Genomic DNA, 24216 nt, shown 5'->3' on the forward strand with positions numbered 1-24216 from the left:
TGATCTTCCTCCCATAGTAGAATTCTTGAGAAAGATATTTTCCCTTGAGACTGGAATATTCGGGTGTTTTTAAGGTCCAGTGTGTGCAGTTTTGTTCAATAGCATCAGACCAGTTTGATTTTTTATGAGCTGTTGCAGAATATATAGGTCAAGTAAAAGTAAACAGTTCCAGATTTTCTCATTTAGCTTTTCAAAAGAACACTTTTCAAAAATTCATTACCAAGTGAGGCTATATTTCTAAATGTAAATTTTTTACTGCACATAGTCAAAGAAGTGGAGAAATCAGTAGATAGTAAAAGATTAAGTTTCAAATTTAAGGAATCTGTAGAAATAAAACCAATAAAAAGTTTACAGTGAAAGCTTTTTTATGAAATGCATGTATGTGCACTGGTAAGCACTAATCTGTGATTTATAATGAGAATCACAGAAAATCAGAGGTTCTTCCTTGTACAACTCCCAGCAGAACTGCTGAGAAACAGTATAGACTTTGACTCAATTCTACTGTGATTTTTGAACATTGTATATCTATCTCCTTACCTGCTCAGAAGAGTTTCTGATTAATTGCTACAGAAAAGCATGGTTAAATGCTCAGCCTTACATTTGCAAAGGTGTTTAGGCAATTTAAGCAATAACAACATTGTAGAAATCATTTGCAGGAAGCTGTCCATGTGGACAAGTTTGACCATTGTTCATGGAGTGTGTGAAGTGTTCGATTATTTATACTAAACATTTTAAAGTAATGTATCACTTTGGGTTCTTCCAGAGGATCCTGCTCACTGGATTACTGTCTTAAAAATCTCTGTCCCCTTCCATGACTCCTGCCAGTCCTTTTTGGAAAATAATTGTTGAGACATTTAATAGTGACAATCACCAAAGTGATTCCTCTGATCTCTAATCAGAGGAAGTTCAGCAGAAATCAAAGAAACATAACAAGCTTTTTCTTTTTTCAAGGGACCAATAATTTGGGTAAGGGGCTGGAACTTGTCCCACTCCATAGAATGTGGAAACCCTGCTTTCTCTTAACATAATATTATATTATATTATATTAAATAATATCAACAGACTGAAAATGTATGGTAAAACAAATAATCCTGTGTCTTCGTGATTAATTTAATTAAGGCTAAAATCACCACATGTTGCTTCTGAAATTCACACATGGGACATTCACCCCTCCAGTCTTTTGTCTTTATTCATTCCCATGATTCTTATTGTTGCTTAATGTTTTCAACTCCACTGTTACTTCAGTTCATTTTCCAAGATGGACTTAAATTAGTAAACATTTGGCATTCGGCTTTCTGCCTTCTCATTAATAATGATTTTAACCCTTACCTTTTATTCAAAAAATTGAAGAAACAGACACCCTTGGAGTTAGATCAAGTAACCTTAGCTTACTTGCAAGTGATTTATTCTTAATATATTCCGTCCATATTATGTTCTGTAAGTTTTTGTACACACATTCTTCTCTATATTAGTTGGATTCCATCATATTCTTTTTAAAAACTCTCAAGTCAATTTACTAACTTTAAAATTATGGCAATTACTATTAGGACATTTCAGTGGGCCGGTCTGGGTCCTATTACTTTTTAATGTTTTAGATTAAACTTACCCAAGGTGTCCAACTATGCCATCTTAAAATCACCTAGAGCATTTTTTCAAGTGCTTAATCCCTGTGTCTTTGGATGTTAAAACTTAATGGTAAGTAACGGGAGAGTAGAAAGTTTGCTGAATTAACATTAGGCATTTTTTCATTGGACACACTTGAATGTAATTTGACAGCAAATTGCAATGCATAAATGAAAATATATTAAAATATGAGAATTATTGTATACAGGACAGAAAGATAATAGAATATACATTAAATCAATAATTAAAGTATGAATCACCCCTTATTTTTCATGTTGGAATATGTATATATGTCAATCAATAAACCTCAGATGTCAGACTTTCTTTCCCTTTATCTCCAAAATAAAAAATGCTGGAAACCTATTCATAGCCTTGTATATGTAAAATTATTGACTACTGAATTTTAAAAATGGAATAATGATCACCTTGATTACTCTGAATGAAACATAACTAGAAAATTTGCTCTAAGGCTTTGATATCTGTAAGGATCATAGTACTTTCTGGGATTTTAGTTTAATCTATCATGGACAGGGAGACAAAAAGATAAAGTCAGATTCACATTAGCTCCAAATACCTAAACTTTGCCTCAGACACTCTTAGTTCTATAGCCAGATTTTGAGGCCTTCACACAGAGAAGCTCCCATAACATTTACTATTAAAAATGTGTTGTGTAAAAATAAACTTCAGTTGAGTACTTGCAGAATTCGTTCCTACGTGTCCAACAATTTTGGTCACACCTTTCTCCTTTCTTGCATTTTCAAATAATAGCTAGAAAGGTTTTGCTTTCAAACAGTGCCGTTATACAATCCTTTGTAAAAGCTTTTGTGTCAAGTCCCAAAAACTAATTAAAGATGACTTTCATTAGTTGGGATAAGTAGCATAAAAGAATCATGCATTAGAATCAGAAAAATTAATTATATCTTAATAATTTAATCTTCCTGTTTCTCTCACTACTGTTTCTCACAGGAACACAGTTAGGAAAACTAAACTGCCAGTATATTCCCCAAATACTGATTTTAGGCCAATAGTGCATTAAAATATGCTGCACTAATAGGCCATGCACAAAATAGACAGACAGTAGTTAAATGCAGATAACTTTGCCTTCAATATAATCTTTAATAAGGGGATGAATTAATTTGTTGTTGTCCTCTGGAGATGACTGCAAGATCTAATTTAAAAGTTTTTTTTCTCTTCTGTGTCATGCCTTGCACACCACTATCAGTTAATCCTGCAAGCTAGTGCTGGGAATAATGAGATGAAAATTGATCAAGTGGCAAGGCACCATGCAAGACAGTTGGATTCTACTTTACCTCTAATAAGAATTAAAAATATTCCTATCTTACACAGGCGGTCTGGTTCACTCAGAGTTGTCTAATGTTTTGTAAGAGACACCTTTTGTGACATTTAAGAGATGGTTTTCTAATAGGTCAAAGTATATATTTTGTAAAAGCCTGGAGCCAGAGAACACATCAGAAATTTTGACCTTAACTTGTTGGTTATCTGAGCAGGTTGAGAGTGACAAAATCACCATGACTCAGTTCATCTATTTTTAGCCAGAAATCGAATATTAAACAAAACCTCATCAAAAGGTAGAAGATGCAGCAGAGTATAAAAACCCGTCTCCCTTCCTAAGCTGTTTTAATGATGTCACATTCTAGTTACTCTCAGCACCCTTTTTAAATATAATAGAAATTTTTTTTTTTTCATATTTTGTGTTATTTCATTGTTTGGACATGTATATTGACAGAATTTTTTTTTGCTTAGTCTTACCACTAGATGTTGAAAATACGATTTTTTAACATACATGTTCATATAAAAATAAGTATGGGTATAATAAAATTCAAAAAATTTCCAAAAGTTAAGCTTCCCTTTTTGAATATACATGTGATCTTCTCTTTCTAAATATACATTATATAAATTTTTTATTTATATATATATATGTAATTTTAAAAATATGGAAGTAAACAGAGAAGAAAGCCAATAATGAAAGGTAATTGCTATGCAGGACAGGACAGAGTAGAAACAAAAGGTAGCTGGGTATGGCTCTTAAACTGAAAGAATAATTTGCTTTAGTTTTTAGTGGTGATGATTATATTTGATTTTGGAAAGGGAAAAGGCTATAATAGGAACCACGATATGAAGGATAAAAATATTGAGAGATAGAAAAATCCATTGAGTTTAATATGGTAATTTAGGATACAGGAGCCTCCTTTTCTCCAGGCTGAACTACCCCAGCTCTCTCAGCCACTCCTGTGTCTTACACTGTGGACCCTTACCCAGTTCCATTGCCCTTCCCTGCATTTACTGTGGCACCTCAATGTCTTTATTGCAGTGAGGGGCCCAGAACTGGACACAGGATTTGAGGTGCAGCCTCCCCAGTACCGAGTACAGGGGGACAATCCCTGCCCTGCTCCTGCTGGCCACACTATTGCTGACACAGGCCAGGTGCCATTGGCCTTCTTGGCCACCTGGCCACTGCTGGCTCATGTTCAGCTGCTGTCACCAGCACCCCCAGGTCCTTCTCTGCTGGGCTTATGATTATGTTTGCTTTATGATTATGCCATGCCATGGCTTCAGGAACCCACAGATGGGCTCCAAGCACAGCTGTCTCAGCCTGCACAGGATTATGAGAGTAAATATATTACCCTATAAATCTCATCTGAAAACCCATATAAAGCTTGTAGCACTAGAAAGCATTTGCACAGTGCTGAGTTAATGAAAGACATGGCAACTTTACACTGTGGTTGTTGTGAAGGCAGCTGAGGATATTTGCTTACGTGAAGCTCAGTCATGTCTAACATCAGGCACAAGCAGTGAGTGCTCAAGGTGCCTAAGGGGGATGTTGAAGGTTTCAGTAGGTGCCCTCCTGTGTGCCCTAGGCTCCTGCAAGGCTTGTTTCAGCTCTGGTTGCCTTTACACTTCTTTCAGATCCAAGCTGCTACTTAATTAATTCTAATTTCACATGGGTCTGGCCTAGGACTAGGCACAACAACCCACAATTTGTTCAAGCTTTTCATTTTCACAGATACTGCAGGTAGAAGTCTTTTGAAATGGATGTTGAGCAACAGTCCTCCATAGCCAGGAGGTACTAGATACCAGAACTCATTTCTGACATGCTTTGGACTCTAAATACAGTCTTGTTTCACCCTACCACCATTCCTGCATTTTCCTGTAGTTTTTCTGATGAAACGTGATTTTATATACCACTTATATGCCATAAAAATTGAACTATATGTCATTAAGTAATGTTGCTGTAACATACATAGTATTTTCATGTCTCTCTTTTGATTCTAAGTGAACAGGCTCACTAATGCATTACTAGTAAGGGCTACTGGTATATTCTTTTTTCAATTTGAGCAATCTTCAGTTTCTTTAGTCTTTCCTTATATTAAATTGGTCCACAGAGATTTTTTTCCTCAATCTAGCTGTTCCTTTTCCCTTTCTGGGAGTATCTCTATTTTCAGTGATGCTGTTTTAACCACTTTCACAAGAAAAGAAGGCTTCTTAAATTTGCTGTGTATCTGTCTATCTGTCTATTCTCTCCTCTCATGTCCCTCTTAGTTTGTGAAGCAGTTAGGCAATTTCGTAAAAGACAAAAGATTTTTAGGTCTCTCTGTGTTTGCTGAAAGCCGGTGCCCATCTAGAAACAGTCTAAATTCAGCTCACAGTTGCTGTCATTTTAGTTATTATATACACATGGCTTCAGAATACATGGCTTCATCTTCTGAAACATCTTGCTCCATGGTCAGGTGAAGGTTGTAGCACGTGGAGTACATGCAGCAGAGTTGTGGTTGTGAGTGCAGAAGTATGGTTGGGGCTCTTACCATAGCACCGTATCAGAGCCAGACAAAGGATCTGGAGCCCATACACACTGGATAAAAGAACAAGGAGGCTCAGAAGTTCTAGGGAGTACATGAAGTTATGAAACTATTAGTTCTGCAGTCCACCAAACAGCTCCTATTCCTTCTATCTATAATTGTACAGAGAACTGCAAAGACAGCTTTTAACCATAGAGAAGAATGAATGATTTTACATGTCTTATCCTGCAATTCACACTTTATCATTTGTTGTATCTCACGATGGAATGCACTAGAATTAAGAAAGCTATTTGACTTCTTCACAATCTACTATTCTGTTGTACTATTCAATTTTGTATTACAGAAAGTAAAAATATCTCTCTAGCTTGTTTGGACATGGCAGTTGTCTTAAAAAGTGACTGAAAGTAAACTCACCAAACCTTTTCTAATTTTTTTTATGATGGACTGATTTTTTTATTTTCTTCTTGGAATGTTTGAATACAATCCAAATATGGGCCATTGGAAAGTGTATTCCAAGGTCTCTGCTATGCTTAATCTGCAGAGTGTGAAGTAGACCTGTCAAAGGATCTCCAGCAGAATGATTTTCCATGAGATGCAGTTTTCTCAAAATGGGGATCAAGCCATGCCACATTTTGCCTCAGCTAAAATATATCTGTTTATATCAGCTTAAAACCCCTTTGAGAAAAAATATAGAAAATATCATTAGACAATTGCAGGTGGTATGGACTGTTACTTCCTAATCACAAGAAGCTAATGGTTTTCAAAACTAAGACTCTTCAGACTCCCCCAGGCACTTTATCTTCAGATCTAACTCTTGACAAGCACTTGAGCATTTTCTGTGGGCATGTTGCTTCACTCTCTTTCTGACAAGACAGATTTCTATTTTAAGGAAATATATTCTGAAAGACAACTCAGGTAATGGAGCTATTTCTGTAAAGAAAATAAACTTCATGTAGGAATGTTTAGCAGAAAGGCAGGGCATGTGTGGAGAGAGATTCAAGCCAGAATGAAAATAAGGAAGATAATGCAAAGGGAAACATTTTGGGTAGAATGGGGTAGCTCTAAGTTGTCAGGACTATGATAAATCCTTTTCCCATACCTTTCCTTAAGCAACTGTTTTGGATTGTCTCATATCCAGAACTTTTTCTCACAGCCTGGAAGTTTTGACTTTCAAGCATGATTTGGTATTTCTCTAAGAAATAAAAGCTCATGTTCTAAACCTTACATTTCTACTAATTTTCTTGATTTTTAAAGGTTTGAATTTAATTGACTTATGACTGCATGACTTTTTACTACCTGAGATGACACTTAAGTTCTTGATTTGTTTTCTTCTCAATATTACTTCTGGTTTTGATAGCTTCCTTGTCTTTAGCTATTCTGGCTATGCCTTCACTCATGCTAAGAAACAATCATACATTAAGTTCTCTTTAACCTTCCTCATATCACCTGCTTATTTAGTCAAACTCTTGTGTTAAATATTTGCTTTTTGCAGTCTTTCTCACTTTTCCTTGATGCTTCTTCACTCTTTCGATTCCTTAAACAGCACTTCTGAAAAACTCCTCAATGACCTTTTGTTCCTTTTTATTCCTTCTCAGTAAGAAAAGTTGTTTTTCTTTATTTTCATAAGAGATCCTTCATTTTCCTTTGTGGGAAGTTGTTTTTCTGATTTATCGTCTATGCCAAATAACTAAAATATTCAGTGGTTTCAAGTGTTGCTATGACAATACAAAACTATTGGATTTAAATCTGTGGCATGTACAGGGCAATTAGAACTCATCTTTGATCCCAGTGAATTTCTAGGTTAGTGAAAATTTTAGAAGTTATAAAGAGGGCATGCTGACACATGCCAAAGTAAGTGACATGCAGATCATGGACATAACGTGAAATGCTGTACTGAATGCATTTTGCTATTCTGATTTAAGTCATGAAAGTTTCCTCTTTGTTTAAATTTATAATCCATGAGTTGCACAGTTGGAAAGTGGGAGAACAAAAAGGTCAGTATTTACCGGTTCAGGCCAGTACTAATTTCAAAAACACTTACCTAACTCTCTGTTACTTAAAAGTTGTGTGTGTTGTCAAAAAACTAGAGACAAATCATGCCCAAGATTAAGTTTTCATGTAAATAAAAGTTTCTGATGAATATATAAGAATTTTGCTTCTTAACAAAAAAAAGCTGATGATCAGTAAACAATATTAAGAATGTTGAGGCCTTCAAATTTACCCCTTCTTTTCAATAATAATAATAATAAAAAAATCCTGAAAATTCAAGTGATTTGTTAAAAGTATCAGAATACAACAAGCTTCAAGAAATAGAAATATTCTGTCAATTACTCATATGCATCTTGAAGTGTGCATCTTGATACATGCAAATGTATCAAAATATTTTTAATCATATATATATATATATGGTAAAAGGTGCATGTATAACCTTGTAAATAGTATAAGGTTGGAATGATTGAATAATAATTTTATTTTCATATAATTGCCACTGTGATGTCAAATGTAGCTATTCAGGAATCCACTGTTTGAATAGTTACAATATCTTAATAAAAATGTCTAAAAAGGTTTTTTGTTGCCATGATCATAAAAGTCACTGACTATTCTCTGTGACCCAAGAAAAGGACTGAGTGGAAAGCCTAATCTTCTCTATCACCATAAGTGTTCATTGGACTCTCTTAAGGACACTTGGTCTCACTGGAGTACTCAGGAAATAATTTTCTTTTAGGATCAGGACAGCCAAGTCTTCTTTTCATAATAATAGAAATTGGAAAAAATGCATATTTTGAATTGTTGAAGTTTTCTGGGAAAGAACATTTTCAAAATTATTTTTAAAAAAATTCTTAATTCTAATTTGGAACAAAATCCTTTCACTCATGTGAGAGGAAGATCCTGCATTCTCTGAGTCCTTGTGGTCGAGGGTACTTGTTTACAATAAAAGAGAAGGAAGAGGAATAGAGAGATTTGGCACATCCATTTGCCTTCCTTCTCCTCTTTGCGTGTCTTACCCACCCACAGTCGCAGTCTGCCACAACTTGACCTACAGGTAGCAAGATCAATGGCACAATTATTTAAATCTATGGAAATCTACTAAAGTCTTACCAAGTAAATGTGTAGACTTTCCATTGGTTTTATATATGCAATTTTAAATTTTTTTTCCCTTGCAGGTTTCCTATACTCACTGAAAAAAAGACAACATGCTTGCAAGCCTATCATGTATAAAAAGTTAAATCACACTGGAAAGTGCTGATTTCTTGACACCCAAATATATAGATGTCAATAAAGGGGAAATGAGTACCTGTTCTACATGTGAGATCTCCAGCTGACATATCTTTAATTCACAGTTTTGAATTGAATTTGAATTCTAAACTGGTAGAGGTTTATATCAGCTGTTTTATTAAGTAGCATGGGTTAGATATATGGCTTAAATAGATACAAAGCAAATAAATTATTCTCTTCTGCATAGGGGAATCTTCTATTTCCTCCTATTTTAAGAAATACTTTCTGCTAGCCAACAGAAAAAAATTAACATAGATAAATTATATCTCATGTGAGTATAAGGGATATGCAGGCAATAAATCTAAAATATTGCTTAAAACCCAAAAGGAAACCTTTTATTTTTGTTCATATTTTAAATTATTTTTTTCTAATAAAATCTAGGTCAGCTTGTAAACAGAAAATACAAAATGAAGAAAAATGTTTCTGCATTTCTGATGAGAAATATTTTAATACCTTCAAAAGAACATATTAAAGAGATTTTAAGTTTCCCTTTTCTAGCAATAATTCTTTCATTATTTCAGCTCAAATTCATACAGCTTTGATCTTATGAAATTTATCTTTTTTTCACAAATTAACCACTGATAATTAAAAAGGAAAATCCCTTCTCTGCTGTGGATAGACCATCTTGTTTCGTCACATATAGCAAATTGACCAATTATATTATTTAAAATCTCTTTTTAAAAGCCTTTTAGTCTTCATGACAGTTTTGTATTTTCTATCTAATAATAGCACTAGTTACCTTCTCCATCAAAGCAGATTTTTGTTTGGGAAAGAAAAATTAATTCTATGACTAGGAGTCACTCATAATGCCACTGTGACAGGCCATCAGTAAATCTGAAAGGAAAGCAAATTCTCCACATGTTATTATAATAATACACTTTTCCTTGGAGGGATGAGCATTACTATGTGTAGTGTTACAATGAGTCTATAGTAGGGATTAAAGATACCAGAAATATGGTAAAGAAAAAATATTATAAAGAAGCTGCATATAAAACCTAATTTATCTCAAAACATTGAGGAAATAATCTATAATCTTTTGCATTTGCAGTAGTATGCTGCAGTCTCTTTTCAGATGCAGAGCAGCCAAAGGATAACAATAAGAAAACTAAAATAGAACTGTAAAACAGATTTAGGTATTCAATTTTACTAATAGTTGGGTGGGGTTTTAAAATCTACTTTGATGCTCATCAGTCATTCCTTGACGTTTCTACCACATTATTTGATTTCCAAAGACTGCTAAGAATCTCTATAGTCTAAAAACACAAATTCTTCTCCAAGGTGTGGAGAAGGCTGATATTATCAACTTTTCAAGTTGAGAAATTAATTGCCCAAATATCTTCTTTTTAGACAAACATATAGTTATTTATGCTAATGTACTTCATGAAAAGCTGTAATGAAACTAGACTAAACAACTCTAAGCTATACTGTCAAAAAGTTCTTTCTTTTTAAAAGGTAAAAGTTTATTCTTCCAAGAAAACCACAGTTTCTTGATCAATGTTCCTAAACAGATTTTAAATGTCCACATGCTAAAAAGTTTTAGTTAGGTCTGAGGGATTTGGATGTTATGAAACCGGAAATATTTGTAACTTGGCTAAGACATGTGAATTCAATGCAATAAATGTAGCTAACACTTTTGTCTTTATGATTATGGCATCTGAAACCACGGAGAAATGTTAATATTCCTGTAAAGTAGGTTATAAATCACAATGATAAGCTGCTGAAAAATATGGAATGGAAGTATAAAATTATTTAACATTTATACCATTCAGTTTCCTTTTAACTTCAAGGTAAAACCTCATTAGGGCAATGGAGTACTCTCAGAAACCTCATTTCTGAACTTTATCATTTACATAATTCATAGAATATTTTGGAAGTTCTTTTTCTGCTGACCTGTAGCCATCAAAAGTTCACAAACCACCACCTGAAAAGCACTTGTGTGTATCATTAAATAATTCATGATATTTAGATTCTTTCTCAGTACAAAGAACTGCAGAACTTTCTATCAACTTCTCCTTACAAAGCATCAAAAAAATAAAAAATAGCCAAGCAGCAGCAGACATAGATATTCTTCTATTGATCCTATCTGTATGTATCCCGTGTATTTTTTCTTTTTTTTTTATATCAGTATCTATAAATTGTATTTTTATCTATCTGGATACCTGCTTTTAATAGCTTCATTTTGTTTGCTGAATAAATGCTTTTCTTTTTATTTTTTTTCCATTTCTTTTCTTCCTTTCCCTGTTGAGTGTCAGTGACATGCAACAAACAGAAATGTTTCACAGAAACTATCTCAGTGACTTTCTTTGCATGTAAATGTGGCACTTTGGTTTTAAAATGGTAATCCAGTACCGTTCTCTGTACTTCAAAAATGCAATAGTTGAAATACTTTGAAATGCTCTTGTTCCATTTCTTGACAGACTTCATCTGGCTTTTCTCCACCAAATTCTCTGTCAAACTTCTCTCTCCATTATACATCTAGTACCTCATTATATTTTTTGATAGCTATGACCCTAATACTTTGCTGAAGAGGGAAATACAGTCTTTCCTTCAAGCTGCTCAGTCTAGACATTTTTATCATTAACATATTTCGTCTTAGGAAAAGCTTTTGTTCAGGTAAAGTGGAATTGTGTCCTGCCATTATAATACTAAGTTATAAATAGATCAAAAATTTTGTCTCTCCCCCTCATAGTGCCATGCAATAAGTCTACAACTCAACAGAATTAGAATCTGAATTACTGTTTCCTACTTCGATGCACTTTTCATCCTGTCATTTTCCCTATTCAGCACGTGAGCATGTTTTCTAAAAAATCTTTGCATTAATACTTCCCTTTCAAGAGAAACCTTTACAATACTATGAGAAAGCACAGCTAAGAAAGTATCATACTTCTGCATCAAGGCTGATGAAGGATCTTGAGCATAGGGAAGAAGAAAGACTGACAGTAGAAAAAGAATTGCTTTGAGTAAAGATACCAAGAAGCAGTGATGTGTGTCTTAATGCTACTCTAACAGGGTTATATGAGCATAATGAGTATTCTGGAGAACAGAAAAAAAAACCCATACAACACCCCCCAAAAATAGCAACATAATTGATTTTCTTTCCTCTCTTCATATATGAAGCTGCTAAACATACCCAGAACATGAATGAGTCTGTCAAGGCAACGTAATTTTAAACAGTTTCACATAATTTAAAACATTTAAAGGTTTTGTTTCCTCTTTATTTTGTTAAACATTTTTCATCAGTCACTTAGAAGATTGTAGCATTAAACTGTAATTACAGAAGCATTAACAGAGATGTGAAGATTCTTAAGTACCTATATTTCAGTATTATACAGTAGGATGCATTAAGTGCTAGTGCCAGAAAGCATCACTGAACAGATAAGTTTATATCAGTAAATCCTTAAATACTTAACTTTTTTCTTTCTCTCTGTCAGAAAAGACAGTCATAAAATCACATGTAGAATCTGGTTTTCCCTTGTTACCTTTCAAAATATGTTAGTATCTACCTGCACCGTGAGTTTTGAGGCTGGGAAGTTTTTGGTGGTTCAGTTCAGTGCTTTTTTTCTCAGTGATTGTTTTTGGCTTTCAGACTTGAATCTCCTACTAGATCTTTGGTGATGGAAGCACCCAGGGGAGTGCAAGTCAACGCAGCTGCAGGAGACTTAAAGGCTACCTGTAGGAAAGAACTGCACTTACAGTCCACAGAAGGGGAGGTAAGTCCAGCCAGCAGAGAAATGTTCTACAGCTCTGCCCAGCATAACACAAACAATGTGAAGAGGGTTTATTCAGCAGCAGAGTAAACAACACAAAAAGTGTGCTGCATTTGCCTTTGTTAAAGTAATTTTGGTTTACCGTGTTCAACAATTAATATTTACTTCCTTTTTTACAAATATTTGAATCCGTAAGTTTCATTCACACTGAAAAACACTTGGTTAAATTAATACAGATCAGAATTACTTGTAAATTAAGAGTAAAAGAAAAAGCTTCCATGGAAGAGTCGGTTAAATGATACTGGTAAAAAAATTAATTTAGATTAATCTGTCAAAAAAAGACAGAGAAGTTTGGATTAAATTGAATTAATGCATCATTTAACCATGATTAAGAGGTTTAACAAATTTCCTCTTCCTGTGGTGTAACTCCTTAATCTTCTACTATCTCTCTGAGAGAAACAGACTACTTCCATCATATGTTCTCTCCTGTTTCATTAGTGTCTTGTTTCAGGTATCAGTGATAAGTGGTTGACATAAAAAGATTTTGGTAAAGATTCTTCATGTGTAAACCATTCAAAATGGGGTCACTTGTTGGGGTGGCAGTCTTTGTACTGCAGAAATGAATGAAGCGTTGCTCATATGGGAATCCTTTCATTCTCAGATCATAAAGTGATAGAACATTTAAAAAAAAAAAGCAAAAAACTTGTTGAAGGCTATCATGAGCTCTCAGAATTTTACTTGGCACTTTGGAGAAATTTATAGATTTTCAAATTGTTCTCAGAGGGGCTTGGTACATTACAGCATTTTTGGAAATCCATAATGTAAATATCTCATTGAGAATGGAGCTCTTTAGAAATGTTTTTCTTTTTGTGTTTGCATTTTGTATTCTTTACCAAATGTTTCCAGATATTTTGCATACTATCCAACATAAGCAAAACCAAACAGAACCAGCATTCATATCTGTGACAGATAGTTCCCTGGAATGCACACTCTTCATTGCAATGCAGACAGGAAAGTCTTGGCCAATATACTGCATCAAAAGCCTATTTTAATAACATTTTTTATTGATGCAAGTACCTTTCCAGCATAATTAAAGCACTATATTTTCCTAATGTAGAGTCTCAAATATTTATAAACTACATGCTCCACCTTATTTTTGAGCTTCTCCAAAAGTAAGCTCTTCCCCCAGTCTCTCATCTTTACATACCACCTCTCTTACTGTTTCCTAACATTACTGAGATAGAAGTAAAAAATCTAATCCTCTTTAAATGTTGTCCTGCCTCACCATTGTCCTTTCTGTGGGTATTTTTGAGTGTAGAGCTCCCTGTAACCTGTCTTGTTTTCCCTTCACAAATCCCTACCTGGCCAAATCTACTGAGTTTCCTAAATTTATTAACATAAATTTTACAAATGGAATGTATTTCTTTGTTCTTTCCCTTCATAATATTGCCAGAGGGGAAAAGTGAAAATTAACTTAAAATTAACATTAAAAAAAGAAGCCAACAGAAAGACTGTCACGTTTCCTTAGTCTCCCATTATTCTTTAAGCAGAGATAGTTTCTATATTCTCTTTGTTTTGTATCATACACCTTTTCATATAAATATTTTATCTGTGGATCCACCAGGTTTTTCCTCTATATCAACACTGTGATTTAACTGAATGACTTCTTGGTTTTTTTCAGTATTTACTAGACATTGTTGGAAAGGTAGTTTTGGAAATAGTGTCCTAGGACTTCAGTTGGACTTTGACAATGGGAATACAAAATAGAATGCCTATATTATGTATAATTCAGAACTGGAGTTCAATTCAGCATTAAATTTTTAGTAGTAAAAAAATGCCGGTGAAAATCTGACTTTTCTGAACTTCTTATTAAAAATAAACATCTTCTCTATGTGATAAGGCTTTGCATATTATTTTCTACATAGATGTTAGATTGAAAATTATCAGAAAACAAATTACCAACCCTTCTCCACTCTTTCAAAATGAACTGTTCAATAAATATACATCTGACAAAGTTCAAAGTCTTGAATGTTTGCAATTTCAGTAAGATCTGAAATGAACTGTAGCCTAAGTCCACAGAGAAATTCTGTCCTGAGGTCTGACCAATGCCTTTATAGTCCACTGTTTAATCTCTTCCAGTGTAGAGGGTTAGAGGAAAATGCAGTAACACTTTGGAAGGCACATGACAGGCACCACAGCATTAGCTGTTCTGCAAAGTTACTGTGGCCTTGTTAGGGAATTGCTGGACTAAATACAACCTGGTGAGAGGAACCAGGGTAAAGATCCAGTGGATTAAATATCTGCACAACAAAATGTTGATTGGTTTTCCTCCCAACAGATAAACCATAAATTAGCAGACAGTATAAACAAAAAATCTTTAAAAGTTTTTTAAGAAAACACATTTTAAAATGACAAAGTATCTGTATTAAAAAATAATCTTCGTTTTATCCTAAGATTTGAATGCCTTATCAGTCAGGTTTCCTCCACAATTAACGTTGTCTTTGTGAATTGGATCTGTGAACTATTTTCATGAGACAATTTGTACTAGAAAGAAATGCAAGAGGTTTTTTATTATTTTTCTTCTGGTTAGCTAAGTTTATTTTTTAATGTTTGAAAGCTTTTTCAAAAACACATCAAAGATGTGCATATGTATTTTTTTTCTCTAACAAAGTTATTGCCCTATTATGGCTATGAAAATGGCTATGTGGCACCTGGAATCAAACAGTTATTCCCATGTTAGAGAGCATTATGCATTCACTGACTATGAAACATAGATTTTCCTTTTATTTAAGAATAACTTCCGAATATTTTTAAGAACATAAGTGTGTTGATGAAATGCTTTTCCTTTAGCTTTATTTCTATGCAGTATAATCTTTAGCCTCCCACATCACAAACTGAATGCCTCTGCAAGCATCCTGAATTCTACTGTTTGATACATTTTCTTTTTATTTACTGCAGTATTATAATAATCCTTTTAGCCCTATTACACATTATAATGTGTGATCCCAGACTGAATACTGGGGGCTGTAATTTAGATTCAGATTCTGCTGCCCTTTCTAAAGCTCTTGAGCTGCACCCTTGTGAGTCAAGGCATCGGCAGAATCCTTTGATTCAATTATAACTTGGCATTTAATTGTGAACTATGTATTATTCTATAAATAAACCATAACCAATGGTTTAAAACAGCAATCATTTACAATGAATGTGAAATGTGAAGCTCCAGGCTACAGCTGAATCCACTAGTTCACATAAGAAGAAAAAGACCATTTCTTGTCTATAAATTCAGCACAATGGCTGCTGGCTCCCTACTGCTTCTTCACATAAAAGTATAATGCAAAAGTACAAATCAATTTTTAATTCTGTAGATACTTGATTTTACTAGATATAAAAATGTTCAAATTGAACCTGAAACACATAATTGTATAAAGATAGCAAGCTGAAAGATCTGTTTGATGGTATCCACTCATTGGCCTAACAACTAATTGTAATAGTTTTGACCATGCGGAATCACAGAATGGGTCAGGTTGGAAGAGGACCAGAATGGGTCTTCTGGTCCCACTTCGCTGCTAAAGCAGGGTCATTCTAGAGCACACGGCACAGGTTTGTGTCCAGATCGTTCCTGAATATCTCCAGTGAGGGAGAATCCACAGCTTTTCTGGGCAATCTGTGCTGGTGCTCAGTCACCCACACTGTAAAGAAGTTCCTTCTCAGATTTAGGTGGAACTTCCTGTGAAAGAGTTTCTGCCCTTTGTCTCTTGACATGTTGCTTGGCACCACAAAGATCCATTCTCTGACACCCTTTGTGCAGATACTCATAGATATTGATGCGGCCCCTCCCAGATGTCTGTTCTCGAGGCTGAGCAGGCCCAGCTCCTCCAGCCTTTCCTCACAAGAGAGATGCTCCAATCCCTTAATCATCTCTCTTGCCCTTCACTGGACCTGCTCCAGGAGCTCCATGTCTCTCTTGCCCTGAGGAGCCCAGAACTGGACACTGCACTCCTGATATGGCTCACCAGGGCTGAGTAGAAGGGCAGGATCCCCTCCCTCAACCTGCTGGCAACAATGCTCTTCCTTATGCACCCCAGGATTCCATTGGCTTTTTTTGGTCACAAGGACACTCTGCTGTCTTATGGGCACATTGTTGTCCACAAGGACTCCCAGCTCCTTCTCTGCAGAGCTGTTTTCCTGCAGGTCAGCCTCCAGCCTGTGCTTGCCTCTGTAGAACTTCAGAACGTTTCTCTCTGCCCATCTCTCCAGCCTGTTGAGGCCCTCTGAAGGGCTGAACAACACTCTGGGGTATTATTGGCTCCATAAGTCTCTGAAGCAGAAGGCGGCTAAGTAGGCTCAGCTCTTAGGAATCTTGAGCAGCTGCTGTGCGTCTTTCCAAGGAGCTTCTATGTAAGTTAGGCTCTGCACTTTGCATCCTGTTGACTGTCCAAGATGAAATCAATAAAAGGAGAAAGATGTACAGAGGCTTCTCATCTTTACAAATGTATTAATATTAATCACTTTGTCTATGACCTTTTACCTATTTACTTCTTTATGCCCTTGTATTTCCTGGTCAAATTACACTCTGTCATAGCATCGTTTGTATATTTAGTTGTTTCTGGCATAATGAGGCTAATCCCTCATTATGATAGGGCTTATAGCTGTCACATTTAAAATGAGCAATATTCTTTAACAGAAAAAGTTTACTCTAAATCAGTGTGGCAGACAAGAGGTCAAGTTTATATTTACTGTTTTAGCACAGCGTGTTTATTGAAACACACAGACAATATTATTTTGTAGAGTCTAACAAATGCATGTAACATTAACATTTGATCTATTATCTTATCCAGTTCTAAATCCAGGAGATTAATATCTAAGATTTATTAATATTTAATAAACCTACAGTAATCTTAACTTGTAAGCTCAAATATCAGGACCATTTTAAAGCATTTGGTGACATTTTTGTGAATGTTTTTTATGTTCTGAAAGAGAAACCAAAAAAGAAGCAGGACTTCTTAAATCAAGTAGATACAATGAAATTGAATTACTGTGTTGTACATGCTGCTTGCTATAACTATGGAGGACTGGCTGATCAAATACAAAAACATTTCATAGACTAGTTCGATTCATCCAAGTTATGTTTTTCCAAGATTAAATGTATAAAAAAAATTAAATGTTTGTATACTTGAATTGAGTTCAATAGACAATAAGCAATGGCAGGCGCTAGAGCTCAAAGGTCCATTGTTTATTCACCAAAAATTATCTAATACATATGCTGAATTTTGTTTTCAAAGCCTTTTTCATAGTATAAAGCAGTTAATTTCTGTTATCAATGTAGATAACAGAATGTTATCAATGTAGAAAGAGAGTAGTGAAAATGAAGGGAATTTTTTCTCTATTTTTTTTTAATTATAGGTTTAAAAAATTCTATTAGGATTTTTTGACAGATATATAAAATAAAATGCATATAATTTTTAAAAAACCCTCTCACTTTCAAATCAAGTATTCATCTGTAATTTAATTTATAGGAAAAAAAAACAGTGTTCTTTACCAGTTTACAATCAAAAATGCAAAACTACAAAAGCAAAGCGTTTTGACTGAAAACACTCATATTTAAAATGTTTTCTCATGGCTACATTTTCACCATAAGGAATTATATTAGAAAGATAAAAAAGTGACAATGAATAATTTATGATATATATATATATATATTTTAAAATTAGCATCACCTTTTAATCTAATGATTATTTGAATGCTAATTAAGTTTTTGTACTCTGTAAGTTAAGCACAAATATTCCAAGTACAGTTTCTTTTCTAGATTGTGTACAGAAATGGTACATAAAATACAAAGAAGTCACATCTGTCCACAACTGAATGAATTTGCAAAGACTGAAAATTATTTCCATAACAGAAAGAATAAATACGCCAGAAAGTGTTTTTCTTCACTAGGCACCCTATTGTATTTGGATTATAACTCAGAAGTACCAATATATACCTCTGTGTATTAAATTTACAAAAATTTGTACTTAAAATTAAACCTGACCCTCAGAAACACCTCTTTGGTACTGATGAGTCAAAACATAAATTCTTCACTTCAAGAATTAACTGTATACTTCACTAATGTACAGTGTTATTTTTAATGTATAGATATGTTATTTTTTCAAATCCCTTTCAGTTTTCAGTAGTTGTGACATGGAGATGGGAATGGGAGCAATGCTGCCAGGGTGGCTGTGCTCAAATATGCCAGGTATAATCTTCAGAAAGAGAACATTCACCATACCAGGCCACCCCTAGGCCTGAAGGTCTCATTTGTCTTGTGGTCAACTGGTCCTGGTACTGTAGAGAATATTTTTCGATACACAGTCTGTACTAGATATTTTGGTCTTCTCTGAATGTTTAGTATATTCAGTTTCATCTCAGGCATTACATTAATTTCACTGTTTAACTGTTCCTCAAAACTATTAATCATTATGACCAGTATGGTTCCAGGTATTGTGCCACCATATGCTTAAATTTTCCGGTATATATGCTATCAAGCTAGTATTTTAATTTTTCACTATGACTTTTTGTTCCTCTTTCTCAGAACTATCATTTATATTTAATGAAAGCCACAGATAAGTATTAGAATAAATGGTCCATGCAAACTAAAGTACTTCACTTTATCCTGTAGTTCGTCTTAACCTTGAATATTGAAACACACCAGCATATGAAAATTACATAGTTGAATCTAGTGACCTAATCTATATAATCCTCTTTGTAGGATGCTTCTGATAGCCTAGGCAGAATAGCAGAAAGACTAAGAAAAAACCTTGCATTTCTGTAATTCAGAATAATTGAATAGTTAAGAAAATCCAAAAGGTTTATTTAGTGAGACATCACTACAGTGTCTTCTTATACTGGTTGATTAACACCCACCTATCAGATTTTCTTCTTTTCTTTCACAGTTCCTCCAGTCTCTTGACATTTCTTATCTACATTAGACCTGAAATATGCCTTTGCAACCCTATAGAGTTACCTGTTTTATCAGAGTGTTGGATACATGGATACAGAAAATTCTTCATTGTCTATAATCCTAAATCCTAAATTTGATTTTTTTGATTTGGCTGTACAACTTAAACTGCCATATGCTGTCTTGACTAAGACCCATTGGAGAATTTTATACATGACAGGTTCATATCTCTGTATTAAAGGGCTTGTACATGTATTTGATTTTTTTCCTCATGCTGTCATATTTCCCACTGAAAGTTTGCTCCTTCAATTCAGTTCTTTCTTTTGTAGATAATCTGTATTTTCTGGCTTGCCTTCCTATCCCTTCCGCTCTCTATGTTCAGATTAACAATACAGTCTGATGAGCAGGTGAATGGCAGACCTTCATTAGCAAAAAATGTATATAAAAAGATTTTCCCATTCTTATCACATACACTCCATGCTAATTCAGTTTGATACTTTAATTAGTCAGAAATCAGATCTACTTTTAAACATTATAGAACTAATATGTTTTTCTCTGTACTAAGATGCATGCAACAAAGTAGTGATCTGGGATTTCTAAACCTTAAGTATTTAGAGAGAATGACACTGCTCAGCATTCTGCTCTCCGTGAAATAACATTTCTCTGACCAGATGCTGCCTTTTCCATTTTGCAGTCTGTCAGTCATTCTCCTACAATGTTTCAAGAATGGATGAAGGCTTTGGTTTTATTTGTGCCTATTTATCTGCTGAGGAGTGAGACTCTCAGAAAGAGTATGACTGGCCTACATTGCCTTGATATATGTGAGGTGTTAAATGGCTTATCTCATATGTCTCACAGCAAAACAGATAAGAGGAGGACCATGTACACAGGCACTTCCATTATCTACTGTCATCTAGCAACAGTGTTCCCTAGAAACAGCACTGTTTAATTTTTTTGTCTTGCAACTTCTTCCCTTCTCTTTAAACAAATGATAACATCAGGCATAAAGCTACTGCTTTATGTAGCAGTAGCTACATAAAACTTAGTAGTTTAAGTTTTGCTGGTGTTGGAGGACTTTTCAGCCATGAATTTCAGTTTTTAGCAGATCAGAGGGCAGGAAACCTATATCCTCAAATATGTACACTGAAATTCTTACTGTGTTGGGATACACTGGTGGTATATTTGGATTCCTGCTTACCTAATAGACCCTAATAGATCGCAATGTTACATCTCTAAATTTTGTCTTTCATTTATAACCTTGACAACATATATACAAGGTAGATTTTAATACTGGCTTTAAACCATCCTTATTAATCCTCTTCATCTCAGGCTTCACCAGGGTGTAGCTATAGGGATGTGATTAAATTGGACTCACTGCAGCAGATATCACCTTCCCAAGAGGCCAGTTCAGCTTTTCTCAGACACCATACCCTAGTATCCACATTGCTCAATGGCTGTTCTGGGGTGAATGCTGGGATGGGACTCGCTAGCTACCACACAGGATTGTGATACCAGATAAACCTGGATTGTTGTACATCTTCACGGTGTGAAGTTTGTAAGTACCAGTGGAAGAGTCTGCACAGCTATGCTTATAAAGATCATTTCATTTAATGAGCAAATTAACTGAGCTACATTGTCTTGTAATGCACATCAGAGTAAGGTGCTCTGGATGAAAGTCTTGGAGCAGTACACTACTGAACATCTGCAGTGATAGATTGTAGAAGTGTAGCTGTCCTGATGTAAACAAACAGAAAAATTATTGAGCTCACAACAAATAATATAATAAAGTTCAAGAAATTGAACTCCTCCCACATCTCTGACACATAGGCCCTCTGATTTTTTGAGTTATTTCTTGTTTGAAACAAAACACGTCTTTTAGAACTCATTTAATTTTGTTCTACAGATTTCACATGATTCTTCCCCATCATGACTGAAGCAAAGCTGTTAAAATGGCCAGTCACACAATCTGCCAAAAGTACAAAGAGCTCATCTTGTATTTTGTTGGATTGCCTTACATGTAAACGTTCTATATTGAAGTGTTTTTTTATTATTGCATACATAATATTCTAATGTCTCCAGCTTCCATAGAAATAGTATTTTTCTTTTCTTCTTTGGTATTCCAAGTATATTGAGGTGTGCTGGTTTTGGCTGGGATTTTATTTTGTTCACAGTGGCTTGTATGGGGCTGTGGTTTGGTTTTGTGCTGAACACAAGGTTGATAATATAGATGTTCTTGTTATTGCTGAGAAGGACTTACACAGACCCAAGGACTTCTCTGCTTTTCGTCCAGCCATGCTGGGGAAGAGACCAGGGGTGCACGGGAAGCGGGGAGGTGACACAGTCAGGGCAGGTGACCTCAACCAACCAAAGGGACCTTCCATACTCTATGACATCAGGCTCACTATATAAATCTCCTGGGGGAAGAAGGAATAAGGGGAAAGGCCTTTGAAGTGCTGGTGTTTGTATTCCCAAGTCACGGCTGTGTGTGATAGGGCCCTGCTCCCCTGGAGTTGGCTGAACACCTGCCTGCCCATGGGAAACAGTGAATTCATTCCTTAGTTTGCTTTGCTTGTGTGTTAAATTGTCTTTATCTCAACCCATGAGCGTTACAGCTTCTACCCTTCCAATCCTCTTCCTAATCTTTCTGGTGGGGGAGTAAGTGGCTGTGTGACACATGGCTGCTGGCTGGGGTTAAACCATGACACAAGGCTTATTGAAAGTCAGTATTAGAAGTCCAAAAGGCCACTCAGATTTTTTTATTTTTTTTTAAGCTCTGTTTGTTAAAAGTTATCAAGAACTGCTGATTAAAAGTATATGACATTACTGGCTCCAGTTTAATATCCTGTTGAGTTACTGTTGAAATTGAAAGTATTTTATCACAGTCATGTTCTGACATCAATTTTTGATCTTTCTCCCAGTACAGAACTATGCTGAGCATTATTTAGTACAAAAGATATACTTACACAGACCTTGCATTGTTAAATGCTACTGGATTTTTATGCAAAGGTATTGATAACACTACTGTTGCTACTTTAATAATGAACCTTTTACCATTTGTTTTTTCTTGATATGAGACGTGAAAAAATACTTTTAATTACTAATTAATTGTCACTCCATTCATTATTATGTCCTTTGTTTCCTTCCCACATACCCTAGGGTTAAGGTTAAGGTTAGGGTTAGGGTTAGTGTTTGGGTTATGGTTAGGATTAGGCTTTATGTTGTTTGTTATTAAACTCTTTTTCCCATATCTCTTATTTTGTTTTTGTGTTATATTTGCCATAGTTACTTTCACATTTATTCTTATGTGAGCTGAATGTTTTAATCTGTGTAATTTTTTTTCCAGTTGTAATTCTAGCAGAACATAATTAAATTGTTCCCAGTACCATCCATATTTCTTTCATAAAAACTCTTTCTTCAGGGGTTATGACTACTAATTGTCTCAGGTCTGTAATACTGGACTTTCCAAGCAAAATTGTGTCTTTGTGTGTCTAAATACATCATTCCTTTGTTATATAAATTACAGAACAAAGATAATAATTTGCTGTATTTTACTTTAGTGATCACTTCCTCTATCAGTAATGATGTGAATTAAAGCAGGCATTGTGACATGCAGATGTCACCTTTGCCTCTGAGGTTCTCCCTTTCTGTCCCTTTTAGTGAGTACTTCCTCCCATGACAGTATGTATCTGTGGGAACTGGAGAACTTACAGTAATGGGGAGTTGTAGTGTTTGGGGCTACTTTCAGACTCTATTACCTTCAACAATTCCAGTCATTTACAATCCTTCTGTTGTGGATGGAAACATGAATATGCATCCAGCCCTGTGAGGAATTTTATCCAGACACTTTATTTTTTTCCCAGCCTGTTCTTCCAGCCTTCTCTACAGCAGGAGCTCAGTAGTGCTTCTGCACTGCCTTGCTGCCATATACCACTTATTTTATCATAAAATAATACTTGTGTCCTGTAGAAAAAAAACCACAACATTGCTGTCATTGTTGGGCACAAAATTATTCACACACAGCTCAATGTGTGATAGGAAAAAGAGAGAGATTTATTTTGTAGTTCCTGTATTTATAGGTTCTTGACAACGACCAGGGATTGGAATGTCCATCAAAAGACATTTCTTTAATGGAATACATAAACATCTATGTTTATTGTTACTTTCCTGGGAAAGTGGCTAGAAACTATGAAAACAAGATCAGAAGGTTTAATTCTGAGGGCGACTCAATGCTTTCCCTATTTCTTCAGGTTCTTTACATGTACTGTGTAGACTGTGGTATAATTATGCCAGGTTTGTTGATTTTAGATACCAAATGAAAAACACTAACAAGTATTTAAGGAACTTGCATCTTCCTAAGTTTCATAGTGTCACTTCCAGAGTTTAAGGCCATTTTGATTTGTTACCTGTCTTCTAGAAGTGCTTAGTCTTCTCCTGAGATAATGACTGATCTTACCTTAGCTCTTCTTTACTCTTTCCATAAACAAAAAATAAATTCTGAGCTGGACACTCATCTGTTTGTGCCAGTAGAAGACATGCAGTTTTCTGCAAATGTAAGTATTGGAGAACTCAACAGAGATTCATGAATGTTACTGGTATCTACAGTTTCATATTGACTCATTTTATTTCCAATGGCAGATTTAAAAAAAAAACAAATATTTTTTAATCATATTCAATGCTCAAAAACAAATGGGAATATCTTGATGACCTTCTTAATAAGACTTTAACCTGAAATATTTCCTCCTCTTAATTTAGGTCAAAGAAGCTCTTTATTTTGTGCCTGTGTCATTGTAACCTCATTTAATTATTTTCTGGAAGTAGCTGTTGCTAAGCCCCTACAATTTAGCACAGTTCAGCA

The 24216-nt window shown here is 34.9% G+C and overlaps 1 protein-coding gene across 3 annotated transcripts in view; it reads left to right on the plus strand.

Annotated features, from left to right (window-relative positions):
• SGCZ (sarcoglycan zeta) overlaps positions 1-24216 on the plus strand; it is a 261003-nt gene that overhangs the window by 232395 nt on the left and 4392 nt on the right. For all 3 annotated transcript variants that reach the window (XR_004497012.1, XM_033513776.1, XM_033513777.1), the window contains exon 8: positions 12304-12427. Coding sequence is in view for 2 of the 3 variants with exons in the window: in XM_033513776.1 (XP_033369667.1) it covers positions 12304-12427 (124 nt within the window). In the remaining variant the exon portion in view is untranslated. The remainder of the gene's footprint in view (positions 1-12303; positions 12428-24216) is intronic.

Source organism: Parus major, chromosome 4 (genome assembly GCF_001522545.3).
Source record: "Parus major isolate Abel chromosome 4, Parus_major1.1, whole genome shotgun sequence".
Classification (NCBI taxonomy): Eukaryota; Metazoa; Chordata; class Aves; order Passeriformes; family Paridae; genus Parus; species Parus major.